The sequence below is a fragment of the Natrix helvetica genome, assembly GCF_964273705.1.
Source record: "Natrix helvetica genome assembly, chromosome: 14".
Taxonomy (NCBI): domain Eukaryota; kingdom Metazoa; phylum Chordata; class Lepidosauria; order Squamata; family Natricidae; genus Natrix; species Natrix helvetica.
The window spans coordinates 12,224,303-12,247,693 of NC_138564.1; the positions used below are offsets into that span (position 1 = coordinate 12,224,303).

Here is a 23,391-nt window from a genome sequence, read left to right on the forward strand (position 1 = left end):
CCTTAGTAAAACCACACCTAGAGTACTGCATCCAGTTTTGGTCACCACACTGTAAAAAAGATGTGGAGACTCTCGAAAGAGGGCAGAGAAGAGCAACCAAGATGATGAGGGGACTGGAGGCTAAAACATACGATGAACGGTTGCAGGAACTGGGCATGGCTGGTCTAGGGAAGAGAAGGACCAGGGGAGACAGGAGAGCATCTTCCAATATTTGAGGGGCTGCCACAGAGATGAGATTGGTCAAATTATTCTCCAAAGCCCCCGAAGGTCAGACAAGGAAGAATGGATGGAAACTAACCAAGGAGAGATTCAACCTGGAAATAAGGAGGAATTTCCTGACAGAGAGAACAATCAACCCAGGGAACAGAAGTTGCCTTCAGAAGTTGACGGAATTGGGGTGGGGGAGGAATATCATTAAAAAAATAATACTTCTCGGTAAAAAGAAGACTGGTAAGTAGGTTGTGATACAGCTTTTCCTACCTCCATATATTTCACACATAAGAGAATATTCCAGGAAAGCAAACCCACATTCTGCTTTGACTACAGATGGGGAGAGGAAAATATCAGCCTATCAGCCTTCCCTTTCGCTTTAGTTCATTTTTGAGCAAGTCTGTTTTTTAAAATGTAAACTCCGAACCCTCGTTTTCGGTTCACAATCCGTTGGCTCGGCAGTGGTCGGTAATTGAAACACATAAGGGAATATCGGTCCCGCCGCCTTGAGTCTGGAAGCAGTTCCATAGGTGGAAGGCGAAGAGATTTTGGCGAGGTACCGACATTTAGTACTGTAGGGAGCCCCAGGCTGAAGGAGTGGAACGTCTGCCAGTTTGAACTGAGGTAACGGAATGTGAGGTAACTGGCAGTTGGAACAGAGTTATTTTCAGGTGGGGAGGGGAAGTAGAACTCCTTAGCATCAGAGCGTGTTAATTACTGTATAAGAAATACTAATGATTGGATGGTCATTTTGAAAAATCCTTTCTTAGCGAGCACCCAAGAGGAACATAGGTGCCACATTTCAGGTTTGTAGGCTTTACGGTTCTGCTAAGGTGTCGTTTCCCCAAAGATCTCCTGCTGTGTTGTGCCATTGTTCTCTCATCATCGTGTCATTTTTTGTAAGCTGTTTTCCTTACATGTATTTTTGTGGTTCTATTTTTCGCTTTTTTTAATTGGTGAACCACAATCCAGAAAAAGGACAGATTTTGCACATTGGTGGCATTTCACACCAAGCGACGTGTGAATCGGAAGGGCTCTAATTAAAATCAAAGCGAATTCATTTTGCCAGCCGCAACCCCTGATTCTGACTGCAGACGCTTCCATTTGTCGAATGCATTTAAGAGAGGGGGGGGAGGATGACGACTTCTGCCTTTTATTTATTTATTTGCTTTGCTTTAATTAAAAATATAAATAGTTTGGCAGGGAAGCGTCATCGTTGAGTACACCAGCTGTCTTCTTCAAAGCTGTAGAGTTGTTTTTTTTCCAAGGGATGCTTTGCTTGAATACAGAGACTTTGCAAATAGAAGCATGGCCTTCTTCCGGTCTCTCTCCGGAGCACAAGTTCCTGAGAATGTACAGACTTGAGGGTCTCCTGTTTGAGCAGGGGGGGCTGGACTAGAAGACCTCTGAGGTCCCTTCCATCTCTATTCTCATTCACTTGAGGGTCTTCTGCTTGAGCAGGGGGCTGGACTAGAAGACCTTCGAGGTCCCTTCCAGCTCTATTCTCATTCATTTGAGGGTCTTCTGCTTAAGCAGGGGGCTGGACTAGAAGACCTTCGAGGTCCCTTCCAGCTCTATTCTAATTGACTTGAGGATCTCCTGTTTGAGCAGGGGGCTGGACTAGAAGACCTCTGAGGTCCCTTCCAGCTCTATTCTCATTCACTTGAGGGTCTTCTGCTTGAGCAGGGGGCTGGACTAGAAGACCTTCGAGGTCCCTTCCAGCTCTATTCTAATTGACCTTAGGGTCTTCTGTTTGAGCAGGGGGCTGGACTAGAAGACCTCTGAGGTCCCTTCCAGCTCTATTCTCATTCACTTGAGGGTCTCCTGCTTGAGCAGGGGGCTGGACTAGAAGACCTCCAAGGTCCCTTCCAGTTCTATTCTATTCCAGTTGAGGATGTGCATCTAGCAGGCGTTTCCCCCCACCCCCCCAAGAAGCCCTCCAGTCCTAGGCTGATTTGCAACTGTGGAGGTTCAGAATTAGAACTCAGTGCCTTCCTTTCTCCCTCTTGTTGTTTCAGGTGAGCACGGTACGGATGCAAGGGGTCATCCTCTTTGTCTTTGCCAAGTACTACCACCTGCCTTTCCTGCAGGACATCCAGACGGATTGCACCCGGACAGGGCTCGGAGGCTACTGGGTAAGTGAGTGGCCACACCAAGGCTGACCCTCTGTCCTTGCGGGGCTGATATCTGGGACTAAGCTGGAGAAACCCTGCAGGAGCAATTAAGCAATCGGGACCTTGGAGGTCTTCTAGTCCAACCCCCTGCTCAAGCAAGAAACCCTGTCCCACTTCAGAGAGATGGTTGTCCAGTCTCTTCATAAAAACCTCCAGGGATGAAGCACTCAAAGCCTCCGAAGGCAACTTCTCTTCCACTGGTTAATTGTCCTCACTGTTAGTATAGGATATACTGTATATCCTATACTAACTAACTATATACTATATGGTGTAGTAGGGTTTCCTGCCTGAGCAGGGGGCTGGACTAGAAGAACTCCAAGGTCCCTTCCAACTATGTTTCTGTTTCTATTCTATTCTATTCCATTATTCTATTCTATTCTCTTCTCCTTCCATCTTTCCTTGTTCTATTCTATTCTATCAATTCTTCCTTCTTTCCTTATTCTATTCTATTCTATTTCTGTTCTGTTCTGTTCTATATTCTATTCTATTCTTCTCTTCTGTTCTATTTTCTCTTCTGTTCTATTCTATTTTCCTTCTTTCCTTATTCTCTTCTCCTTCCGTCTTTCCTTGTTCTATTCTATTCTATCAATTCTTCCTTCTTTCCTTATTCTATTCTATTTCTATTCTATTCTGTTCTATTATCTATTCTATTCTCCTTCCTTCTTTCCTTATTCTCGTCTCCTTCCGTCTTTCCTTGTTCTATTCTATTCTATCAAATCTTCCTTCTTTCCTTATTTTATTTTATTCTATTCTATTCTGTTTCTATTCTATTCTGTTCTATATTCTCTTCTATTATTCTGTTCTGTTTGATTCTGTTCTGTTTCTATTCTATTCTACCCCCACCCTACCCTACCCTATCCTCTCCTGGGAGCTCTTCCCACCTGGGACCAGCCTGGCTCCTGCAGCTCAGATGCTGTGTTTCCTCTGCCCCTCCCCTCCGTCCCTCCGTCCCATGGCTTCTCTGCCTTCCTCCTTCAGGGCAACAAGGGTGGCGTGAGTGTCCGTCTCTCTATCTTTGGGCACATGGTCTGCTTCTTGAACTGCCACCTGCCGGCGCACATGGAGAAGGCGGAGCAGCGTAAGGAGGACTTCACCACCATTCTCCACCTGCAGCAGTTCGAGGGGCCCTCGGCCAATGGCATTCTGGACCACGAGTGAGTACCCGCCCTTGTGTCCTTCCAGGCTGGGCCAAAAGAGCCCAGGGGGGCAGGGGGAAGAGGGGGGAGGGTCCTTGGCCGGTTCCCCTCTCTTTGGGGAGAAGCCTTGTCAGTTCAGAAGCTCCATTTTGATGACTCCTGATCAATGGTGAAATCTAATTTCCCCCCTCCCTACACTGGTCCTGTGGGCGTGGCTTGGTGGAAGGGGTGTTGGTCATGTGACTGGGTGGGCATGGCCAACTTTTTTTCTTTCACTTTCAGTTGGTTCTTTAGCCTTTTAAAGCTAAATCCAGCGAGGATTGCTATTTATAGACAATTAAGGGTAATCTAATCCAAGATATGGAAAAATGGAGATGGAACATGAAATAGACTTGCAATGGGAAACGGTTGAGATTTAAAGACAGAATCACATATTGGGGGCATGTAGAGATGTATAATCATATAAATATAATGATGAGAATAGCTGGGAATTGTAAACAGGTCTACATCTCGGCCAAAATTAGACTGGGTGGGGTGCGGGGTTTAAAAGCACAATGATTCTATATGTATGCTTTTTTGTTCTATTTCTTTAAAAAAAAGGAAGAAGATATATGTTAAAATTAAATGTGTACATTGAAAAGGAATTATAAATACCATCAACATAAAATGGAGCTTGCTCAGAAGCTGAAATACAAACAAGTAAATGAGATGAAGAGTGTGAAGTAGAGGAGAGAGGTAAGGGAAGAAGAGGGGGATAGGGCAAGGAGGGGAAGAGGAGGAGAGAAAGGAGGAGTGGAAAGGGGAGAGGGGAGAAGGAGAGAGGTAAGGGAAGAAGAGAGAGATAGGGCAAGGAGGGGAAGAGGAGGAGAAAATGAGGAGTGGTAAGGGGAGGGAGGAGAAGGAGAGAGGAAGGGGAAGTAGAGAAGAGAAGGACGACAGAGGGAAGAAAGGAGGTAGGGAGGAGGAGAGAGCGAGAAAAAAAGGGATGGATAAGGTACAAATATGGTGAATGGAGAGTGGAAGAGCCAATAATTGTTTTGGGGAGTTGACGGTAAGGTGAATTGATGTAAACATTTAATAGTACAATATGATGTTGGCTACGTAATAGTATACATGTGATTATATGCTATGAAAATGGAAAAATAAAAAACTTAATATGCAAAAAAAGCTTCCGACGTTCAGCTGTTTTACTGCCAGTTCTCAGAACCAAGGACAATCGTCCCTACTGTTTGGGCCGAACCGGGCTGAAACGGGAGGATTTCACCCCTGCTCCTGATCAGTGATGGATGGAATTTTCCTCCACCCATCCCGGCATACCACATCCAGGCCAACACAAAACAGGTTGAATCCAGAGTTTAGAAACACCAGACAAATTATACTTAAAATCATCACTTCTTGTTGTTAGTTGCCAAATCGTGTCTGACCCATCGCAACAACGTTCCTCCAGGCCTTCCTGTCCTCTACCATCCCCTGGAGTCCATTTAGGCTCACGCCTGCTGCTTCGGTGGCTCCATCCAGCCACCTCATTCTCCGCCGTCCCCTTCTTCTTCTTTTGCCCTCCATCGTTCCCAGCATGAGGCTCTTCTCCAGGGAGTCCTTCTTCCTTCTCCTTAGGTGGCCAAAGTCTTTGAGTTTCCTCTTCAGGATCTGGCCTTCTAAAGAGCAGTCAGGGTTGATCTCCTCTAGGACTGACCGGTTGGATGGCCTTGCAGTCCAAGGGACTCAATGCAGGAGTCTTCTCCAGCACCAGAGTTCAAAGGCCTCCATTCTTTGGCGCTCAGCCTTCCTTAGGGTCCAACCTTCACAGCCTGAATCATGGCCTGGAACTGGCTGACCATCTCAGCCCGCTGAGCCTCCAACCGCCAGCACCTGGCCTTGCACTCTCGCAGGTCTTCCCTTTGCTTTCCAAGTAGTCCTCAGTGAGGAGCTTCTGCTGAGCCTCCTTCTCGGCCAGATCCAATTTGAACGGAGCTGTTTTGCCAACAGCTCCTGGGGGCTGCTTAGCTCCAGCAACAGCTTCCTGTTGGGGCCCTAAGGAGCCCAGGTGGGCAGGCGAGGAGTGGCTGGGAGGGGAGGGGCGAGTAGAGGCTGGCAAGGCGCCTCTTGACGTGAGTGACATTGTGTTGGCCACACCCACCCAGTCACATGACCACCTTGCCACGCCCGCCCACCCAGTCATTAGGCAGATCCTATTAGCGGGATTTAAAATTAGGAATGTAGTGGACCCTGAGGTCCGAAAGGTTGGTGACCCCTGATCTAAAATAATTCCACTTTATTCTCCTAGAATCCAGAGTTGTGGGCGTGAAAGGATTCGGGGGCTACCAGAATTCCAACACCTGAATTAATTTTCTTTCAGAAGCAAAAAGATCCTGTTGTACAAAGATTGTCATCCACGGGTGGAAAAATTCTGGTTTTCTTTCAAACAGGACAGGCATGAGCTGGCTTGGCAGGTTGGAAGGAAGATCCCATATCTAATAAGTCTCCTGGGTGTTTATTGCGAAAAGGCTCCCCGCTACTTCCTTCTCCTTCCCTTTGTCTCCCTTCCAGCCTCATCTTCTGGTTTGGGGATCTCAACTTTCGCATTGAGACGCTGGATATTCGCTACGTGAAATACGCCATAGACAACAGCATCCTCCATCAACTCTGGGAGAAGGACCAGGTGAGACATACCTGTCTGTGCAGAGTTTAGAATAGAAGACAGAAAGAAAGAAAAAGAAAGAAAGAAAGAGAGAGAGAGAGAGAGAGAGAGAGAGAGAGAGAGAGAGAGAGAGAAAGAAAGAAAGAGATGGAGGAAAAAAGAAGGAAAGGAAGAAAGAAAGAAAGAAAGAAAGAAAGAAAGAGGGAGGGAGGAAAGAAAGAAGGAAAGGAAGGAAGGAAGGAAGAAAGAAAGAGAGAGAGAGAGAAAGAAAGAAAGAGAGAGAGAGAGAGAGAGAGAGAGAGAAAGAAAGAAAGAAAGAGATGGAGGAAAAAAGAAGGAAAGGAAGAAAGAAAGAAAGAAAGAAAGAAAGAAAGAAAGAAAGAAAGAGGGAGGGAGGAAAGAAAGAAGGAAAGGAAAGGAAAGGAAAGGAAGAAAGAAAGAAAGAAAGAAAGAAAGAAAGAAAGAAAGAAAGAAAGAAAGAAAGAAAGAAGAGAATATCAAAGAAGGGAAGTTTGTGAGAAACCAAGAGAAAATGGTTAGGAATGGCAGAAAGAAGGAAAAGGATTCACCAGTAGAATAAAATGAAATAGGTTAATATTGTTAATGGCATATGGTTACTATGATGTGTGGGAAATAGATTAATACTATTAACTGTGGATAATTGACTAAATGAAATGTTCATTATACAAAATTAAATCTGAGGATATATGTTACCTATAATAAAATAGAATGGAAGAAGGAAGTGAAATATCCAATTTGATTAACCTGGAGAGGCAGATGATATTGTTTATTTACACTTAGGATGGAAAATACGGAAAGAAAATTATTGGCTGAAATTGGAAATGAAAACATGATGTATAATGAATTGTGTATATGAGAAGACGTTAAGGAGGGAAACCTGGACAACACTCTGTTTATAAAAGAAGTTATATATGTAACAAAAAAACCTTTGGGAAAAAAAAGAATAGAGTAGAGTTGGAAGGGACCTTGGAGGTCTTCTAGGGGTGAGATAATAGGAGAGGGGAACAAGAAGTAGCAGCCTGTATGATTGACACATTGGGAAGTTTCTCCTTAATTCCTTCTTCTCCTTGATGAGTTTCCATCCTGCCTTCTGGAAAATAAGTTGACCCCCTCTTCTTTGGGGCAGCCCCTCAAATACTGGAATACAGCTATCATGTCACTCCTATGGTCACCAAATTTTTGAAGCCCATCCCTGCAATCTGGGAGCACAGGAATTATGCAACACCGAGGGTCCCCTGGGGCCAACGGTTGGAGTGGGGGTGGGGGGAGAAAGAGAGAAGGAACTCCCGTCACCCCGCTTTGGTGTCTCTCCTTCTGCAGCTCAACATTGCAAAAACCACGTGGCCCATCCTGAAGGGATTCCAAGAGGGGTTCCTTAATTTCCCCCCGACCTTTAAATTCGACGTGGGAACAAACATGTACGACACGAGGTAAGGAGGGCAATTGAGTCGGGGGTCAGTAGTCGGACTGATGAGAGGTGTAATAAGACTGTGGGACCACAAAACACGACAGGAAAAACAGCCGAATTGCTCTAGAATTTTAGAATTCGAATAGATAAGCACCTGCCGCATCGCACCCCAGATTTAATCGCTGTTGATAAGGAAGACAAAATTATCTGGACAGTAGAAAATGCAGAACCTGGACCAGGTCAGAAGAGGAAGGGGGAAAAAACCTGGGAAAAAATATCACCAAACACAAAGATTTGCAAACAGTAGTAGAGTGACTGTGGCAAATGAAAGCGAAGGTAGTAGCCGTAGTAGTAGACTCTTTGGGTCCAATCACAATTTGCAACAGGGGTCCCCAACCCCCGGTTTGTGGACTGACATCGGGCCGCGGCATGCCAGAAACCAGGCCACGCAAAAAAGGGACGTCCCATCCACAGGATACAGGCAGCATGCAAAATCATGCCCCCTCTAATCCATGGAAAAACCTCCCCGCACAGAACCGGTCCCTGGTGCCCCAAAGGTTGGGGGACACTGAGTTACAGGATACACACTGTGTGTTATCCCAGCCTTCGCTTAGGTTCTTCACTTCCCGTCCTTTGTGTTGTGCCCCGCAGTGCTAAGAAAAGGAAACCAGCTTGGACGGACCGTATCCTATGGAAGATCAAAAGTGGGGCCCACCCAGTGCATTCTGGGAGATCCAGCGGTGGGAACCTGACTGTGACCCAGCTCTGCTATTGCAGCCATATGGAGTACACTGTGAGTGACCACAAGCCTGTGGCCTCCATTTTTTCAGTACAGGTGAGTGCACAGCCTGGTTGATGCACACACACACACACACAAACACACACACACACAAACAGCCAACAATCAGAGAGCACCAAGGACTCCGCAGAACGGTAAATATTTAAAAACAAGTGCTATTAGAAGCAAGCAAAGAAGTTCTACAGGTGGCACATCCAACCCAGAAGATTAGCTAAAGTTAACAAAAACTTATCACCACGATGTTGGAAATGTAATAATGCTGCACTAGGGACCTTCTACCATCTGTGGTGGGAGTGCACGAAAGCTCGGGCTTTTTGGCACCAGATAAGAAAGTATTTGGAAGAGACGCTAAATCAAAGGATGGAGTTGAGGCCAGGATTATTTCCACCAGGGATCACAGAAGAAAAACACCGCAAAAGTGGACTATATTTAATGCTGCATATTTTAACGGCAGTAAGATTGGTCTTCGCACAAAAGTGGAAAAACAAAGAGACTCCCTCGGAACAAGAAATAATAAATAAGATACTGACTTGCGCAGGGATGGATAGACTGACTCTAGAGCTCAAAGACCAGGGTGAGACGGAATATCACGAAATCTGGGACAAATGGTACCGATGATTAAAAACGAGGGAAAAAGGCCGGGACAGAAAAAACACAGACAAGTTAAGATTTGGAAAAAAGGGTATTAGGAAGGTGTGATAGGTAGGAATTGGATATGTATTTGTATAGTTACTAATTATATATAAGAAAGGGCCAACGGACAGGTAATCTGACTTGACTACACACACCTATGGAATGGATACAAAATGTAATTGTTGTAAGATCTAATCACTAGAATTGTTGCACTGTGTCCAATGTTTTTAAGGTTAATCTAATAAAAAAAACTTTTAAATTAAAATAAAAAACATCAAACAATACGTTATTTAAAATACAAACCAGCAGGAGAGAGAGAGAGAGGATATGAACAATGAGGGAGCTTAATGATGAATGATGATCAATCATGATTCTAACTCTCCTGGCAGTTTGGTTCCCGGGCCGATGTGCCGCTGGTGGAGCTCCAAGTGGCCGACGAGTGGACTAAGCCGGAGCAAGCTGTGGTCCACTATAGGACATCTTCAGCTTTCCACCGCAGTTCCTGGGATTGGATTGCAGTCTATCGGGTGAGAAGGATTGGTCGGGCGAGATGGTTGATGTCAGTGGTGGGTTCCGTATCCCGTTGCAACCGGTACCCTGCGCACGGGGCCGGGCATCCTAGCATGCGCGCTGTGACACCCAGCTGCTCGGCGGTGGTCGTGCAGGCGTGCGTACGCAATGGACCAGTCATGTTATAAACAGCTATGGAACGTGGGTGGGCCAAAGGATACCGTATCAGTATAGTGGCCGCTGCTCCGGGCTACTACCGGTACGGTCGTACCAGGCCGTACCGCCTGGAACCCACCACTGGTTGACGTCCTTTAAAGGGCAGTGTGAACTCTTCCCAGTGGTGGGCAGATAAAAACAGAACGATCTGGGTATCTTGGCGGGCACAAGGGGGCGCTGTGGAGACCTCTGGTGATTTCTGCCTCCCTTAGGTGGGTTTCCGACATTGCAAGGACTACATAGTCTATGTGTGGGCCAAGCAGGAAGACACGGAGAGCCACCTGTACCAGGTAAGTATAACGGGAGGAAATGGAGGTTCCCCTCTGCCAGGGCAAAAGGTTTGGTCTCCAGAAAAGGCGGCATCCAAGGCGAAGGGCTGGCACGATGGTTATATTTGCACCGTGAGGACATGTCCTCTCCCAGGGAGCAATTTCAACCTCCCAGAGTTGGCCTTATGGGAATGAAATGACCAGAGGGAAGATGGGATAGGAATTAACAGAAGAATGGAATGGAATAGAATAAGAGTTAGAATTAGAATTAGAATAAGAATGGAATGGAATAAGAATTAAATGGAATGGAATGGAATAGAATTGGAATTGAATTAGATTTAGAATTGGAATTAGAATTGGAATTAGAATTGGAATTAGAATTGGAATTAGAATAAGAATTAGAATAAGAATTAGAATAAGAATTAGAATAAGAATTAGAATTAGAATGGAATGGAATGAGAAGTAAATGGAATGGAACGGAATAGGAATGGAATTAGAATAGGAATTAGAATGAATAAAATAGAATGGAATGGAATGAAATGGAATAGAATTAGAATTAGAATGGAATTAGAATTAAATGGAATGGAATAGGAATGGGATAGAATAAGAATTAGAATGAATAGAATAGAATAGAATAGAATAGAAAATGAATAGAATAGAGTGGAGTGGAGTGGAGTGGAATGGAATGGAATAGGAATGGAATAGAATTAGAATGGAATTGGAATCAGGATGGAATGAAATTAGAATAAGAATTAGAATGAATAGAATAGGAATAGAATAGGAATAGATTAGAATAGAATAGAATTAGAATTAGAATGGAATTGGACTCAGAATGGAATGAAATTAGAATAAGAATTAGAATGACCAGAATAGAATAGAATGGAAAATATGGCATGGAATAAGAATTGGAATGAATGAGAATTAGAATATGAATTAGAATTATTAGAATGAATGGTTGGTTGGTTGGTGGATCCTCTTCAGCTGGCCTTCCATCTCCCCCGCTCTTTGTCTGTCTCTCCACCAACTCCAGCTGACCTTCCCGGAGGAGTCCCTGCCGAAAGGGAAGGGGGATTACATCCTTGGCTACTACAGCCACAACTGCAGCTGCATAGTGGGAGTGACGGATCCCTTCCAGGTGAGCATCTGAAGAGTAGGACACCGTCCACATTTCCCCTTGACCTGGACTGACCATCTCCAGGTCAATGGCTAGGACTGCATTTCTGGTGCTTGGCAACTGGCTCACTTTTATGACCGGTCGCGGAGTCCCCTGGACACAAGAACAACGATTTGCGACATCTGTTGCGGGTTTTCCTTAAGATTGGCATGAATTGCGACCAAAACAGCAGTCCCAATTTGGTCCTAATTCGAGACCATAGTTCAGATGTCCAAAAAACTGGAACTTTTATTCTTTTCTAATACTTTCCTTCCTTTTGAAATCCAGTTTTTTTTTCCAAAGAATTTTTTATTTTTTTATTCTCTTACATAACATTTTAAGTATACATTTCACATGATTGTTATTCTTCTTTACATTTGTCATTCTTATTCATTTATTATTTCATTTAATAAGTTATAATGTACATTTTGGGTGGCTTTATTTACAATCCCTTCCTTTTTTTTGTAACACCTCCGTTTTCCCTTTCTTTTCTCCCTCCCTCCCTTCTCTTCTTTCTTCCTTCCTCCTCTCCTTCCCTTTCCTTCTTCCCTTACCTCTCCCCTACTCCTAATCTTCCTCTTCCCCTTCCTACCCTCTCTCCTTCTTTCTCCCCCTTCCATCCTCCTCTCCTTTCCCTTTCCTTTTTCCCTCCCTTCTCTACTTCCTTCCTTCCTCCTCTCCTTCCCCTTCCTTCTTCCCTGACCTTTCCCCTACTCCTACTCTTCCTCTTCCTACCCTTTCTCCTTCTTTCTCTCCCTTCCATCCTCCTCTCCTTAACTCTTTCTTCTTTCCCCCATCTTCCTTTCATTCTCTCCTCCTCTCTCCATTTCTTTTTCTATTATTGTTGGTGTATATTTCAAAACTCAATTTATGCTTCCTTGGGATGGCTACGGAGATGTCTTCGGACAGCGCTGGCTCTTCGGCTTTGAGATGAGCAGTGCCCCCTAGAGTGGGAACTGCTAGCACATATGTGCGAGGGGTGCCTTTACCTTTAATTAGTCTATTCCACTATTTGTTTGATATTTGTGTAACAATACTATTCCCACGGCGAACTGGCCGTGGCGAGTTGGTCATGGCAAGTTGACTGTAGTGAGTGGGATGCAACTTTGTGTAGCTGTGTTTGCACGAAGAACTACACCGTGTTGGGTGGGGTACGGTCAGCGTAACCCAACAGTTGTCTTTGCATGTTGGAGGTGATTCAGGCATCACCCGAAGGATTCATTGGTATATTGTGTGAACAGAACAATTCCCAAAGAGTCCCGGGTGATGTATGAACGGTGCTTGTGATTTGAGGGAAACTGACTTCCCTTCTCCCCTTCCCCTCAATTTCCTGGCCTAGATTTCCTTGCCCACCCTGGAGCAAGTCAGCAGTGCCACAGACAGCACCAACAGCACCTCCGAAGAGGACGACGACAGCACGCTGGTGCTCCTCGGCCCCAAATCCCGCAGCCCCAGCCCCGGCAAGATGCACCGTCACCGTAGCCGCAGCCCCAGCCTGGCCAAGTTCCAGGGCCTGCTCTTGCGATCCTCCAGCCGCGACCAGGGGGCCAGCCGCAGCCCCTCGCCCCAGGGACGCCGTCACAGCACCATTCTGAAGGCGGACATTCCCAGCATCCAGTTTTCCAAGGACAGCCCGCGGCACCGCTCCAAGTCGCGGGAGCTGGTGCAGAATGCCGAGGCCTCCTCCTCTTCCTCTTCCTCCTCCTCCTCCAACACCTCCCAGGCCCGGACAAGCTGGCTCTTCGAGGAGACTCCGCTGTCCCGGGCTGATCCGCGGAATCTGGGTTTGCTGCCCGCTGTGCGCTTGGAGACAGTGGACCGGGTTATGGGCCCACGGCGCGACAGCACTGACCCGAGTCTGCCCGGACGAAGGATGAGCCCCACCAGCCCCACGGCGGGACTCGCAGCCCTCTTTAGTATGTCCCCGCAAGAGGGGACACCCCACAATAGCCACAGCTGCGATACCAGACATTAAGGCAGCGGATCCCACTTGGCAATCATCCTGTATAGCGTGTGTGACAACACCCTTTGCCCACTCCTCTCTTGGCCTGCCTTGCCCAAATGGGGCACAGACCCAGACACAGAGCTGCCGTGGTGCCACCCCATCCCATCAGCTTCACAATTGCCCCATGTCTGCATCAGAGCCCGACCAACGGCCTGTCCCACTTGTGTTGCTCCCCCTCCCTCGTCCTCCTGGGGGACAGCTCTGTCTCCCACCAAACACCGAGATCGGCGCCCCAAACTGGATTCCCCCTAAACACTGTTTTGGCCCCTCACAGGGAGGACCAGCCGGAGGACGGAAGCGCAAAGAGCACAACGAGGAGGAAAGGAGGCGGCCATTTCCAGAGGCCTCCGTGTTGTAAGGGCTGAGGGCCCAGCCAGGCTCATGGTGATGGAGACCCCCAGCAGAATCCCAGGCAGCCATGCCCGGGGGTGGGGGAATTTCAAGCCAAGGCTGAAGACTTGGAATGTAGAACTCTGGCCGGGGGAGGCGGGGGGGAGGGAACTGGGAGGGCTGGTCTCTCTCTCCAGATTGGGGACCTTCTCCGGGACGAGTTCAGAGTCGAGACAATCTGTCCTACCTCTCTCTCTTACACCCCAATAAATCATCTTACAAATGCTCCAGGAGGCTGCCTCTGCCCTCTCCGCAGCAGGGGCCGTTGGGCACAGGGGTGGGCTCCAGCTTCTGTTGATGCCGGCTTGCTCAGGGATGTTTTTCAGGCATGCGTGCGTGCGCTTGCTTGACGCGCAGAAGTAAAAAACAAGATGGCAGCGCCTAGGGTGCCGCCGACAGAACCAGTTCGGGCGCGTGGCCGGCCGAGTTACTACCTACTCAGCCGAACTGGTCCAAACTGGTAGGAACCCACCTCTGGTTGGGCGGCGGAGAAGAGGAGGTGCCCTCCTCCTCCCTCTCCTTCTCGGTTTCCTTCCTTCCTTCCCCCACCCCAAACCAAGAAGACCTCAAGCCACGTTTAGAAAACATGTTATTTGCGACATTGTTCATACCCCCCTTTCCGACACCCTCCCTCCCCCCCCCAAATAAATTACAGGTGCCTTCCTTGCAAGGATCGCATGGGTGGGGAGGGGTGGGGTGGAAGACCCTCTGCCCATCACAGCAAGAGGAGCCTTGGTCAGGCCGTCTGCTTTGAGAGGTGAGGAGCATCAACTGGACATCAGCTCCGGCTGCGGCTTCACCTCTCGCTGTCCCTTTTCTGGGGGCTCAGTACCATCAGCCACCTCCGAAGAGTTTTGAGAGTCTGCTGTGGCCAATTCCTTTGCAGCAGGCGGTGGCCCAGCTGGCATCGTGCCATAGATGCCCGCTTCTCATTCAAGTCCACACTGGGCCCTTGCTTCCGGCTCAAAAAACTGGGAACTCACAAACGCACATCTGGGGGAGAATGGCTCGGTTTCATTGTGTCCACTTCCTGGGCTCAGCCCTCTCGCGCGCGCCTGTGTGCCATGGTCAAGGCTGCCCTCGCTCGATGGGGCGCCGGCTGGAGGGCAGCTCGCGCCAGCCGCACACACTTGTCAAACAGCCGGGTGGCTCCCTCCAGGGAGGCCCCTTCTTGGCGCTTCACTTTGAGAGAGCCCCTCGCTCGCTTGCCCGTCAGCCGGTTGGTCAGGTGGCGAGCCGGGGCCAGGATGGCTTTGCCGATGCCAATGCAGCTGCAGGAGGGAGAGAGAGAAAGGTTGGATCGGCCTTCCTTGTGGGCAGAGCAGGAAGGAAGAGTTGGCAGTTGGATGGGTCTCCCCTTCACCACCCCCAAAAAAGAGAGCAGATAGAGCAGACTCGTTTTTCATCCTCTCGGAGCATCCGCGCAGGCCCTGCCCTTACCTCGCATTCAAAACAGGCCGCATGGAGACTCCTGGGAGGGGAGGGTTGGGGCGGGAGGGGTCAGCCAGTCCTTGCAACTACCGGTTCGGCGAACCATATTAAAATTAAAATCCGGTTTGCCCGAACTGGACTGAAACGGCTGAATTCCACCTCTGACTCCAGCTTTACCTCCTCCTGATTCTTGGGCTACCACGGAGGATCGGATGGGATACTTCTCGTCCTACGTACTGGTTGCAAGGAAGGAGTAAGGGAATAAAGCGCACGTGCGGGGTGGGAGACTCCCCGCTTCCCTCCCTCCCACTTACTTGGGCCAGCTTTCGTCTCCCATCCTGCAGCCCGGGAGGCTCTCCAGGACGAAACAGGAAGGGGCGATGTAGTGGGACAGGATCTGCTCCTCCACCTCGTTGGGGCCCTTCCTCCTACGCAGGAACCGGGCCAACCTGTGGGGGGGGGGAGGAATGAAAGTCGCATTAAATCTTGGTGGGGGGGAAGCTAAACAAAAAGCCACAATCTAACTGATTCACTCAAAGCATTGTAGGCTGAGAAAAAGAAAAAAACTACCCAAATGACTCCCTACCAACCTCCCACTAGACTGGGGTCACCCTTCCTCCCCCCTCCCCCCATAAGTCGGCAGGACTACAACTCCCATGTTGGCGTGGCACACGGCGCTTCGAACGGAGCTGGAATACCAGCTGGGAATATAGGAATTTGGGACGAAGTGTCTGATGTTCAAACCAGCGTCCCATTTTCCGTGCGGGGGTGGGTGGGTGGGCAAATGACAGGCTGACGCTTTTGGGGTGGGGGGAAAGCGGGGGAGAGGGATTCACTTCCCATGCAGATCTTTAAATTGAAATGGACCTGTTGCTCCTCGAAATAACAAGAGTTGGAAGGGACCTCGGAGGTCATCTAGTCCAACCCCCCTGCTCAAGCAGGAGACCTTACACCATTCCAGACAAAAGGACTGGCCAGTCCCTTCTTAAAAACCTCCAGTGATAACAGCACCCACAACTTCTAGAAGGGTGGGGGACGGACGGACAATGCTTACCGGCGGGTGCAGTTACAGTGGAAAAGCGTGCGATCATCTGAATTGTGGAGCTGGTACTTGAGCTCGTTGGGGCCGATCTGGAAGGGGCAGTGGTCCAGCCGTTGGTAGCAGCGGCATCTCCGCGACAGGCCTGGGGAGACAAAAACAGGCCCAGTTCAGTTGGGGAATCAAAGCCGAAGAGCCAGCGCTGTCCGAAGACGTCTCCGTGGTCATGTGGCCGGCATGACTCAACGCCGAAGGCGCGCGGAACGCTGTTCCCACCAAAGGTGGTTCCTATTTTTCTACTTGCATTTTTTACGTGCTTTCAAACTGCTACGTTGGCAGAAGCTGGGACAAGTCACGGGAGCTCACTCCGTTACACAGCGCTAGGGATTCGAACCGCTGAAGTGCCAACCTTTCTTATTAACAAGCTCAGCATCTTAGCCCCTGAGCCATTGCATCCCTAATATTTTACCTGCGCCTTCATAAATCCTCCCACATTTAAATGGCCCCAATAAGGGACATTTGGGCTCCTGCTTGCCTCACCTGGTCTTGCCTTGGAGACCCGGCTGTGTCCTGCAGAAGGGCCAGAGATGAGGCTTTCTCCCTGCCACGTCTCGTTGGAGAAGGCTTCTTTCCCAGTAAGGACGACCCGGTGACGCGTGGTGAGAATCTCGCCCTCCATCTTGATGGGACCAGGGTCCAACGTCGTCTGAAGGGCAGTTGTCTCCTCACCCGCAGAGCTTCTTCCCGGGAGGTGAGTGGCTTCATTCGTCTTGGAGATCGAGGCGAGTGGGATGACGGTATCCTGCGTCTTGGTGCTTGGTTCCTTCACTTTCTTTCTCCGCGTTTTTCTGCCTTTCGAGCCAGGTTTGCGATGCCGTCTCGGCTGGAGAGGGAATGTGGTGGCCTCGGGGATTTCGATGGGCTGATACGGGCTCGGCTCCACCAGGTGAGCCAGGCGCATCATGCCATACTTCTTACACCTAGCCCAGGAGCGGGGGAAAAACCAGGCGCTCTGCTCAGTCTCTCCATTTCCACCACACCTTTAACCTAGGTTGTGCAATTCAGTCCCGCTTTTGTGCGGCGTGCTGAGCCCAAAATTAATCACAGAGGCAGATTTTTTTCGCAAGACACGCAAGTATATTGTTTGTTGCAAATTGCGTGTTGTGCAAATCCAGCTCCTCTCTCCTTTCAGCAAGACATAACAAGTCTTAAAAAGGCGTTTTTGGCCTAAAGCCTCCCTGGGAGAAAAAAACTAAGCAGCTAAACTGAAATGTATGGCCCGCAGGAGGTGGAGAAGACGGGAGATTGTCAAAGACAATTGGGTAGGTCGAAAGGATAAATCTAGAAGAATCTGGACAGATTTACAGGAGCGTTCTCCAACTCACGGAAATAGACGGGCTCTCAAAATTCTTACCAAGGGTCGTGGCGGTTGGGAAATTTGGGGATTGGAAAGTCCCTGCTTCCAGATTTCATGAAGGTTGGAAAATATTAGTTACCTTCATTTTTTGGAAATGAAACCCAATACATAGAGACAGTAAGAGGCACCTGACTTGTACGGGCAAGGACTCCCACAATCACAGCAGGTCAAGCTTCTTAGAATCCCAAGCGAACTTATATTAACTGTTTAAAGGTAAAGGTAAAAGTTCCCCTCGCACATATGTGCTAGTCGTTCCCGACTCTAGAGGGCGGTGCTCATCTCCGTTTCAAAGCCGAAAAGCCAGCGCTGTCCGAAGACGTCTCCGTGGTCATGTGGCCGACATGACTCAACACCGAAGGCGCACAGAACGCTGTTTCCTTCCCACCAAAGATGGTTAACTATTTTTCTACTTGCATTTTTTACGTGCTTTCGAACTGCTAGGTTGGCAGAAGCTGGGACAAGTCACGGGAGCTCACTCCGTTACGCGGCGCTAGGGATTCGAACCGCCGAACTGCCGATTTTTCTGATCGACAAGCTCAGCGTCTTAGCCCCTGAGCCACCGCGATCTTTTTTTTTCCTTGTGTACCCATTTTAATTGGGGTGTTTCTTTAATTAAGCAGAAAAGGAGAAGAAAAAAGGAAGAGAAAATAGAAGGAAAAACAGCAAGAGCAACCTTCTTGAAAGTTGCAATTCACATTTGAGAGAATCTCTCTTTGAGCAGAATTTGGTTTTGAGTCTCGCTTGGCAACGTAAAGGTTGAGTCCCACAGAGGCCGTAAATCAAGGACTCTTGTTTCTCGGGATATTTCCTCACCCGGCTGGCTTACTCACCCGCCCCACCAGTGCCACTCAAGGCAGTCCTCGCTCTCTTTCAAGTGGAAGCATGGAATTTCCAACAGGTTGAAGAAACTGGTCCCGATGAAGTTAGAGATGGTATCATTGAGGTTCTTCAGGCAATCTCTGAACCTGTGGAGAGGCAGAGGAAAGACGTTTCGCCCGACGGTTTCTGGCATTTCCCCATCTGCCAGTCTCTCTGTGCTTTGGAAGGACTACACCGCCCAGCATCCCCCACCAGCAGGACTCAACAATGCAAGAGAGGGATGGGAATGTGAGAGACTAGAGATCCTCTCCATCATCCAGGTCACGGTTGTCCCAAAGGTGCTTTTTTTGTTTCTCTCAAGGCAACTGGACTTTCTGGTTTCTCTTTGAAGAGGTTTTGCTTCTCCTCCAAGAAGCTTCTTCAGTTCTTCATGAAGAAGCAACTGGACTTTCTGGGTTTTTTTGAAGGGGTTTTGCTTCTCCTCCAAGAAGCTTCTTCAGCTCTTCATGAAGAAGCAACTGGACTTTCTGGTTTTTCTTTGAAGAGGTTTCACTTCTCCTCCAAGAAGATTCTTCAGCTCTTCATGAAGAAGCAACTGGACTTTTTGGTTTTTTCTTGAAGAGGTTTTGCTTCTCATCCAAGGAGCTTCTTCAGCTCTGACTGGATGGTGGAGGATGGAAGGATTTATACTCCTTGTAGACAGCTGGTCATTTGCATCCTTTGAGAGAGCTGTTGAGGCTACCAATTGGTTTGCAAGACAGATCAAAGGGGCCACCTATGTCCAAATTGAACAGCCCTCCTTCAACAGAGGGGGGAGGGATAGGACCTCATCTATCTCCAGTCTACAACACAGTTCTTTCAGCAGTTCCAAGAAGGCTCCACGTCCATTTGCACCACTCAGATAAAACCTCCAAGCGGCCTCAACGACCCTCTCAAAGGATGCAAATGACCAGCTGTCTGCAAGGAGTATAAATCCTTCCATTTCCCCAACATTCAGTCAGAGCTGAAGAAGCTCCTTGGAGGAGAAGAGAAACGTCTTCAAAGAGAAACCAAGAAAAATCCAGTGGCCTCTTGGGAAAAAAATGCACTTTTGGGGGGGACAACGGTGGCACTGTGAGTTCAAGAGATTGAGAAAGGGAACAGGTTGGACAAGGTTATAGATCAAACCCCGAGCGTTGCAGGCACCTGCCCTCACCTGTTATCGCAGCTGCAGTGAGAAATGGTGTGGAGCCGATAGTTGCGAATGCCGTACTTGAACCCTAGAGCAGAGATGTGGGCATCACACTTGTCGTGCTCACGGCAACAAACATCGGGGCCCTGGAAAACCCCTGCAAAAAAAGAAGGAACCAGGATGAGACGGAAAACGGGCCGGTGAGAGGCAAGGCGAGAGAATAACAGAATATATTCCGTATTATAATATGTACAGGGCGGTGATGGAGAACCTAAGGCAGAGCTCTCTCTGTGGGCACGCACGCCGGCCAGCTAGTCTTGGCAGCCAAAGACATCCGAAAAGAGCCCGAAAAACAACCAAATATCAGACTGTTTTGGGCAGCGTTTTCCAGGCTGTTTTTAGGCCACTTCGGGGGTGTTTCTGGGCCACCAAACAGCCCATAACTGGCCTAAAACCAGCCTGAAAATGGCCCCAAAACAGCCAGAGAAATGCCCAAAGCCCAGGCATGCATGTGCCAGCCAGCTGGTCTTCGGGTTTCCGGCACAACACACACACACACACACACACGTTTCAATTTGGGCTCTTGGTGCTGAAAAGGTTTCCCCCATACAGGATTATCATACGTTGTTTTGCCCACTTGGAGATCAAACGAAGCCTGCCCAGTTCAGAATTTGCAATCCGTGCGAAACGTACAACCGGAGCTTAAAAACAGAACAACAGAGTGGGAAGGGGACCCGGGAGGTCTTCTAGTCCAACCCCCTCCTCTCAGGCAGGAGACCCTACGCACAGGGTTCGGCTTCACCTCCAGACAAACAAAGCAAGAGAAGTCACAAAAGAGATGCAAAAGGGGTAAGGCCACACCTGGAATACGGCATCCAGGTTTGGTCGCCACGTTGCCACAAAAGATGTTGAGACTTAAAAAAAGCAAAGTGCAGAGAAGAGCAGCTAAGACGCTCGAGGGCCTGGAGACCAAAACATACGAAGAACGGTTGCAGGATTTGGGTAGTCTAGGGAAGAGAAGGACTGGGGGGGACATGATAGCAATATTCCAAGATTTGAGGGGCTGCCACAAAGAGAGGGGGGGGGGTCAACTTATTTTCCAAAGCACCAGAAGGCAGGACAAGAAACAACGGATAGAAATTATTCAAGGAGAGAAGCAACCTGGAATTATGGAGAATCTTCCCTAACCCGTGGAACAGGTTGCCACTAGAAGCTGTAGGAGGTTTTTAAGAAGAGTCAGTCACTTATCTGAAATGGCATAGGGTCTCCTGCTTGAGCAGAGGGTTAGACTAGAAGACCTCCCAGGTCCCTTCCAGCTCTATTCTGATTGACTTGAGGGTCTCCTGCTTGAGCAGGGGGCTGGACTAGAAGACCTCTGAGGTCCCTTCCAGCTCTATTCTGATTGACTTGGGGGTCTCCTGCTTGAGCAGGGGGCTGGACTAGAAGACCTCTGAGGTCCCTTCCAGCTCTATTCTGATTGACTTGAGGGTCTCCTGCTTGAGCAGGGGGCTGGACTAGAAGACCTCCCAGGTCCCTTCCAGCTCTATTCTGATTGACTTGAGGGTCTCCTGCTTGAGAAGGGGGCTGGACTAGAAGACCTCCAAGGTCCCTTCCAGCTCTATTCTGATTGACTTGAGGGTCTCCTGCTTGAGAAGGGGGCTGGACTAGAAGACCTCCAAGGTCCCTTCCAGCTCTATTCTGATTGACTTGAGGGTCTCCTGCTTGAGCAGGGGGTTAGACTAGAAGACCTCCAAGGTCCCTTCCAGTTCTATTCTGATTCATTGATTGACAGATTCTTCTCCACGGACAGAGGCCAGGCAGTTGGGTATAGTGGTTAAGGAACCAGGCTGGTAGCCAGGAGTTCTAATCCCACCAGGAGCAAGGGTGGACTTTAAGCCCATCGCCCTCTCTCAGGACAGCCTACCTGACAGATTAGTTATTCTGGGGGAAATTGCGAAGAGTTTTGTTTGCCACTTTTGAGTTATTTGCAAATAAATGCAAACCAAACAAAGCTGATTTCTAGCATGTTGGCCTGTTGATTCAGCAGGAGTGCCCGACACCTGACTCCCACGTCCATCCAAGAAGCTTCTAGAAGCTTCCCACCAGAACCGGACGTCCTGTATCCTCAGCCCCGCCTGGCAACCTGAGAGAAAACCTCCATCTGGAAGGGAAAGGGAGCTTTCTCTTTAAGCAAAATTGCTTCCCAAAACCACCTCTGGCTTCTCCCACTGCAGCATCTCATTCTAGTGGCAAGGAGTTCCACCAACCGTCTGCTGACTCAGTCTCACACACGTCTCGCCTGGGGGTTTATTTCCCCGCATGTGGGTGTGCAAAAAGAGCCAGCCAAAGCACCCAGATAATTTATTTTTGTTTGAAAAGTTTATTTTTTATTTTTTATTCTCTTATGTACAATTATAAGTTATTCCTTCACATAGTGGTTATCCTTCTTTACACTTGTCGTTCTTATACATTTGTTATTCTGTTTAATAGGTTATAATATACAATTTGGGTTGCTTTATTTACCATCCCTTCCTCCTTTTGTAACATCACCTTCTTTTCCCTTTCTTTTCTCCCTCCACTTCCTTCCTTCCTCCTCTTTTCCCTTCCTTCTTCCCTTACCTCTACCCTACTCCTCTCTTCCTCTTCCTATCTCTCTCTCCTTACCTCTTTCTTCCTTCCTCCTCTCCTTCCCCTTCCTTCTTCCCTTATTTTTCTCCTACTCCTACTCTTCCTCTTCCTACCCTCTTCCCATCTCTTTCTCTCCCTTCCATCCTCCTCTCCTTACCTCTTTCTTCCTTCCCTTCTCTTCCTCTCGTTCTCTCCTCCTCTTCCCCTTTCTTTTTCTGTTCTTATAGATGTCTCTTTCAAATCTCAGTTTATGGTATTTCTGCAAACCCAAATTTCTCTCTCTCTCTCTCCCTCCCTCCCTCCCCCCTCCCCCTCCCTCTCTCTGGCACAGAGAACTGGGGACCCTGGGGCAATGTGGCCCAGAGTGGGTGGGAGGCGCTTTCCTTCCCTTGGGACCTGCAACCCACCGGCCCTTCCCGACCCCACCTCTTCCCCTTACCCAGCTCCGAGGGCTTCTCTGCCGTGTGCCCGGCTCCGCACCAAAGCGTCCCGGGCACCGTCAAGCCTCGCCGGCTCCGCGCCCGCGCTTGCCCTGCCGACTGCCCCGCTTCAGCTGGGCGGCTGGGCGGGGAGGCTCCCTTGCACGCTTCCTTGCGCGCATCCAAGGCTTCCAGCTCTCTCCGCAGCCGCGGGTCCCAGGGCGCGCGGACCAAGGGGTGGCGGAGCCCCCCGGGGGCGCAGAGCTCCAGGTAGCGGCGGGTCAAGGCGGGCTCCGTCCGCAGGGCGCACTCCAGCAGCCGCCCGCTGCGCAAATCCCACAGGCTCTGCACCAGGACCGTGGCGGGGGAGCCGTCGGGGCGCAGCCAGAGGAAGCTCAGGAGCCGGGAGCGGCCGCCGGTGGCCCGGGTGGCGCAGGCCGTGTTGGCCTCGGTCCAGGAGCCGCGGGCGCAAGGCAGCGCCAAGCCCAGCGCCAGCAGCGCCAAGCGCGCAAAGGAAGCCATGCCCAGCGCGCCCCGGCGGAGCAATGAATGAATGGGGGAGAGAGCGCGGCCAGGCGGCTCTTTTTTTAAAAGGAGAACCACCGAGGGGTGGGCTCGTCCGCCGGGCGGCCTGGGATTGGACGGCGCCGGCAACACCACCCGCCGAGCCACGCCCCCTCGGGTTCCCACGCTTCCATTCAGCCCCGGGAGTTTTTACCTAGCCGCTCAGCCTCGACGGCGCTGGCTGGGCTGGGTGGGTGGGAAGGAGGGGATGAGTGGAGGGTCTCCTGGCGTTGGGCTCTTTCCTGGCGAGGAAGAGGGCAAGGAGACCCCGAGGTGCTTCTTTAAAAGGCAACTGGACTTTTTCTTTTCTCTTTTCTTTTCAACTTTTATTTAGTTTATTT

At 49.3% G+C, this 23,391-nt stretch overlaps 2 protein-coding genes across 2 annotated transcripts in view; one reads left to right on the forward strand and one right to left on the reverse strand.

Annotated features, from left to right (window-relative positions):
* Positions 1 to 14,004, forward strand: part of INPP5J (inositol polyphosphate-5-phosphatase J) — a 32,027-nt gene extending 18,023 nt beyond the window's left edge. The window contains exons 5-13 of the mRNA XM_081966207.1: positions 2,229 to 2,345; positions 3,363 to 3,538; positions 6,068 to 6,179; positions 7,500 to 7,609; positions 8,239 to 8,422; positions 9,409 to 9,546; positions 9,958 to 10,035; positions 11,045 to 11,149; positions 12,507 to 14,004. Of these exons, the coding sequence (XP_081822333.1) occupies positions 2,229 to 2,345; positions 3,363 to 3,538; positions 6,068 to 6,179; positions 7,500 to 7,609; positions 8,239 to 8,422; positions 9,409 to 9,546; positions 9,958 to 10,035; positions 11,045 to 11,149; positions 12,507 to 13,142 (1,656 nt within the window). The 3' untranslated portion in view covers positions 13,143 to 14,004. The remainder of the gene's footprint in view (positions 1 to 2,228; positions 2,346 to 3,362; positions 3,539 to 6,067; positions 6,180 to 7,499; positions 7,610 to 8,238; positions 8,423 to 9,408; positions 9,547 to 9,957; positions 10,036 to 11,044; positions 11,150 to 12,506) is intronic.
* Positions 14,005 to 14,183: 179 nt separating this feature from the next.
* On the reverse strand, positions 14,184 to 23,050 carry PLA2G3 (phospholipase A2 group III). Its single transcript, XM_081966215.1, has 7 exons — positions 22,507 to 23,050; positions 19,464 to 19,596; positions 18,280 to 18,414; positions 16,573 to 17,012; positions 16,048 to 16,177; positions 15,308 to 15,442; positions 14,184 to 14,833 (listed from the first exon to the last, which is right to left on the reverse strand). Exons 1-7 carry the CDS (start codon positions 23,006 to 23,008, stop codon positions 14,599 to 14,601), a joined length of 1,710 nt encoding a protein of 569 aa, XP_081822341.1. The 5' UTR covers positions 23,009 to 23,050; the 3' UTR covers positions 14,184 to 14,598.
* Positions 23,051 to 23,391: the final 341 nt, after the last annotated feature.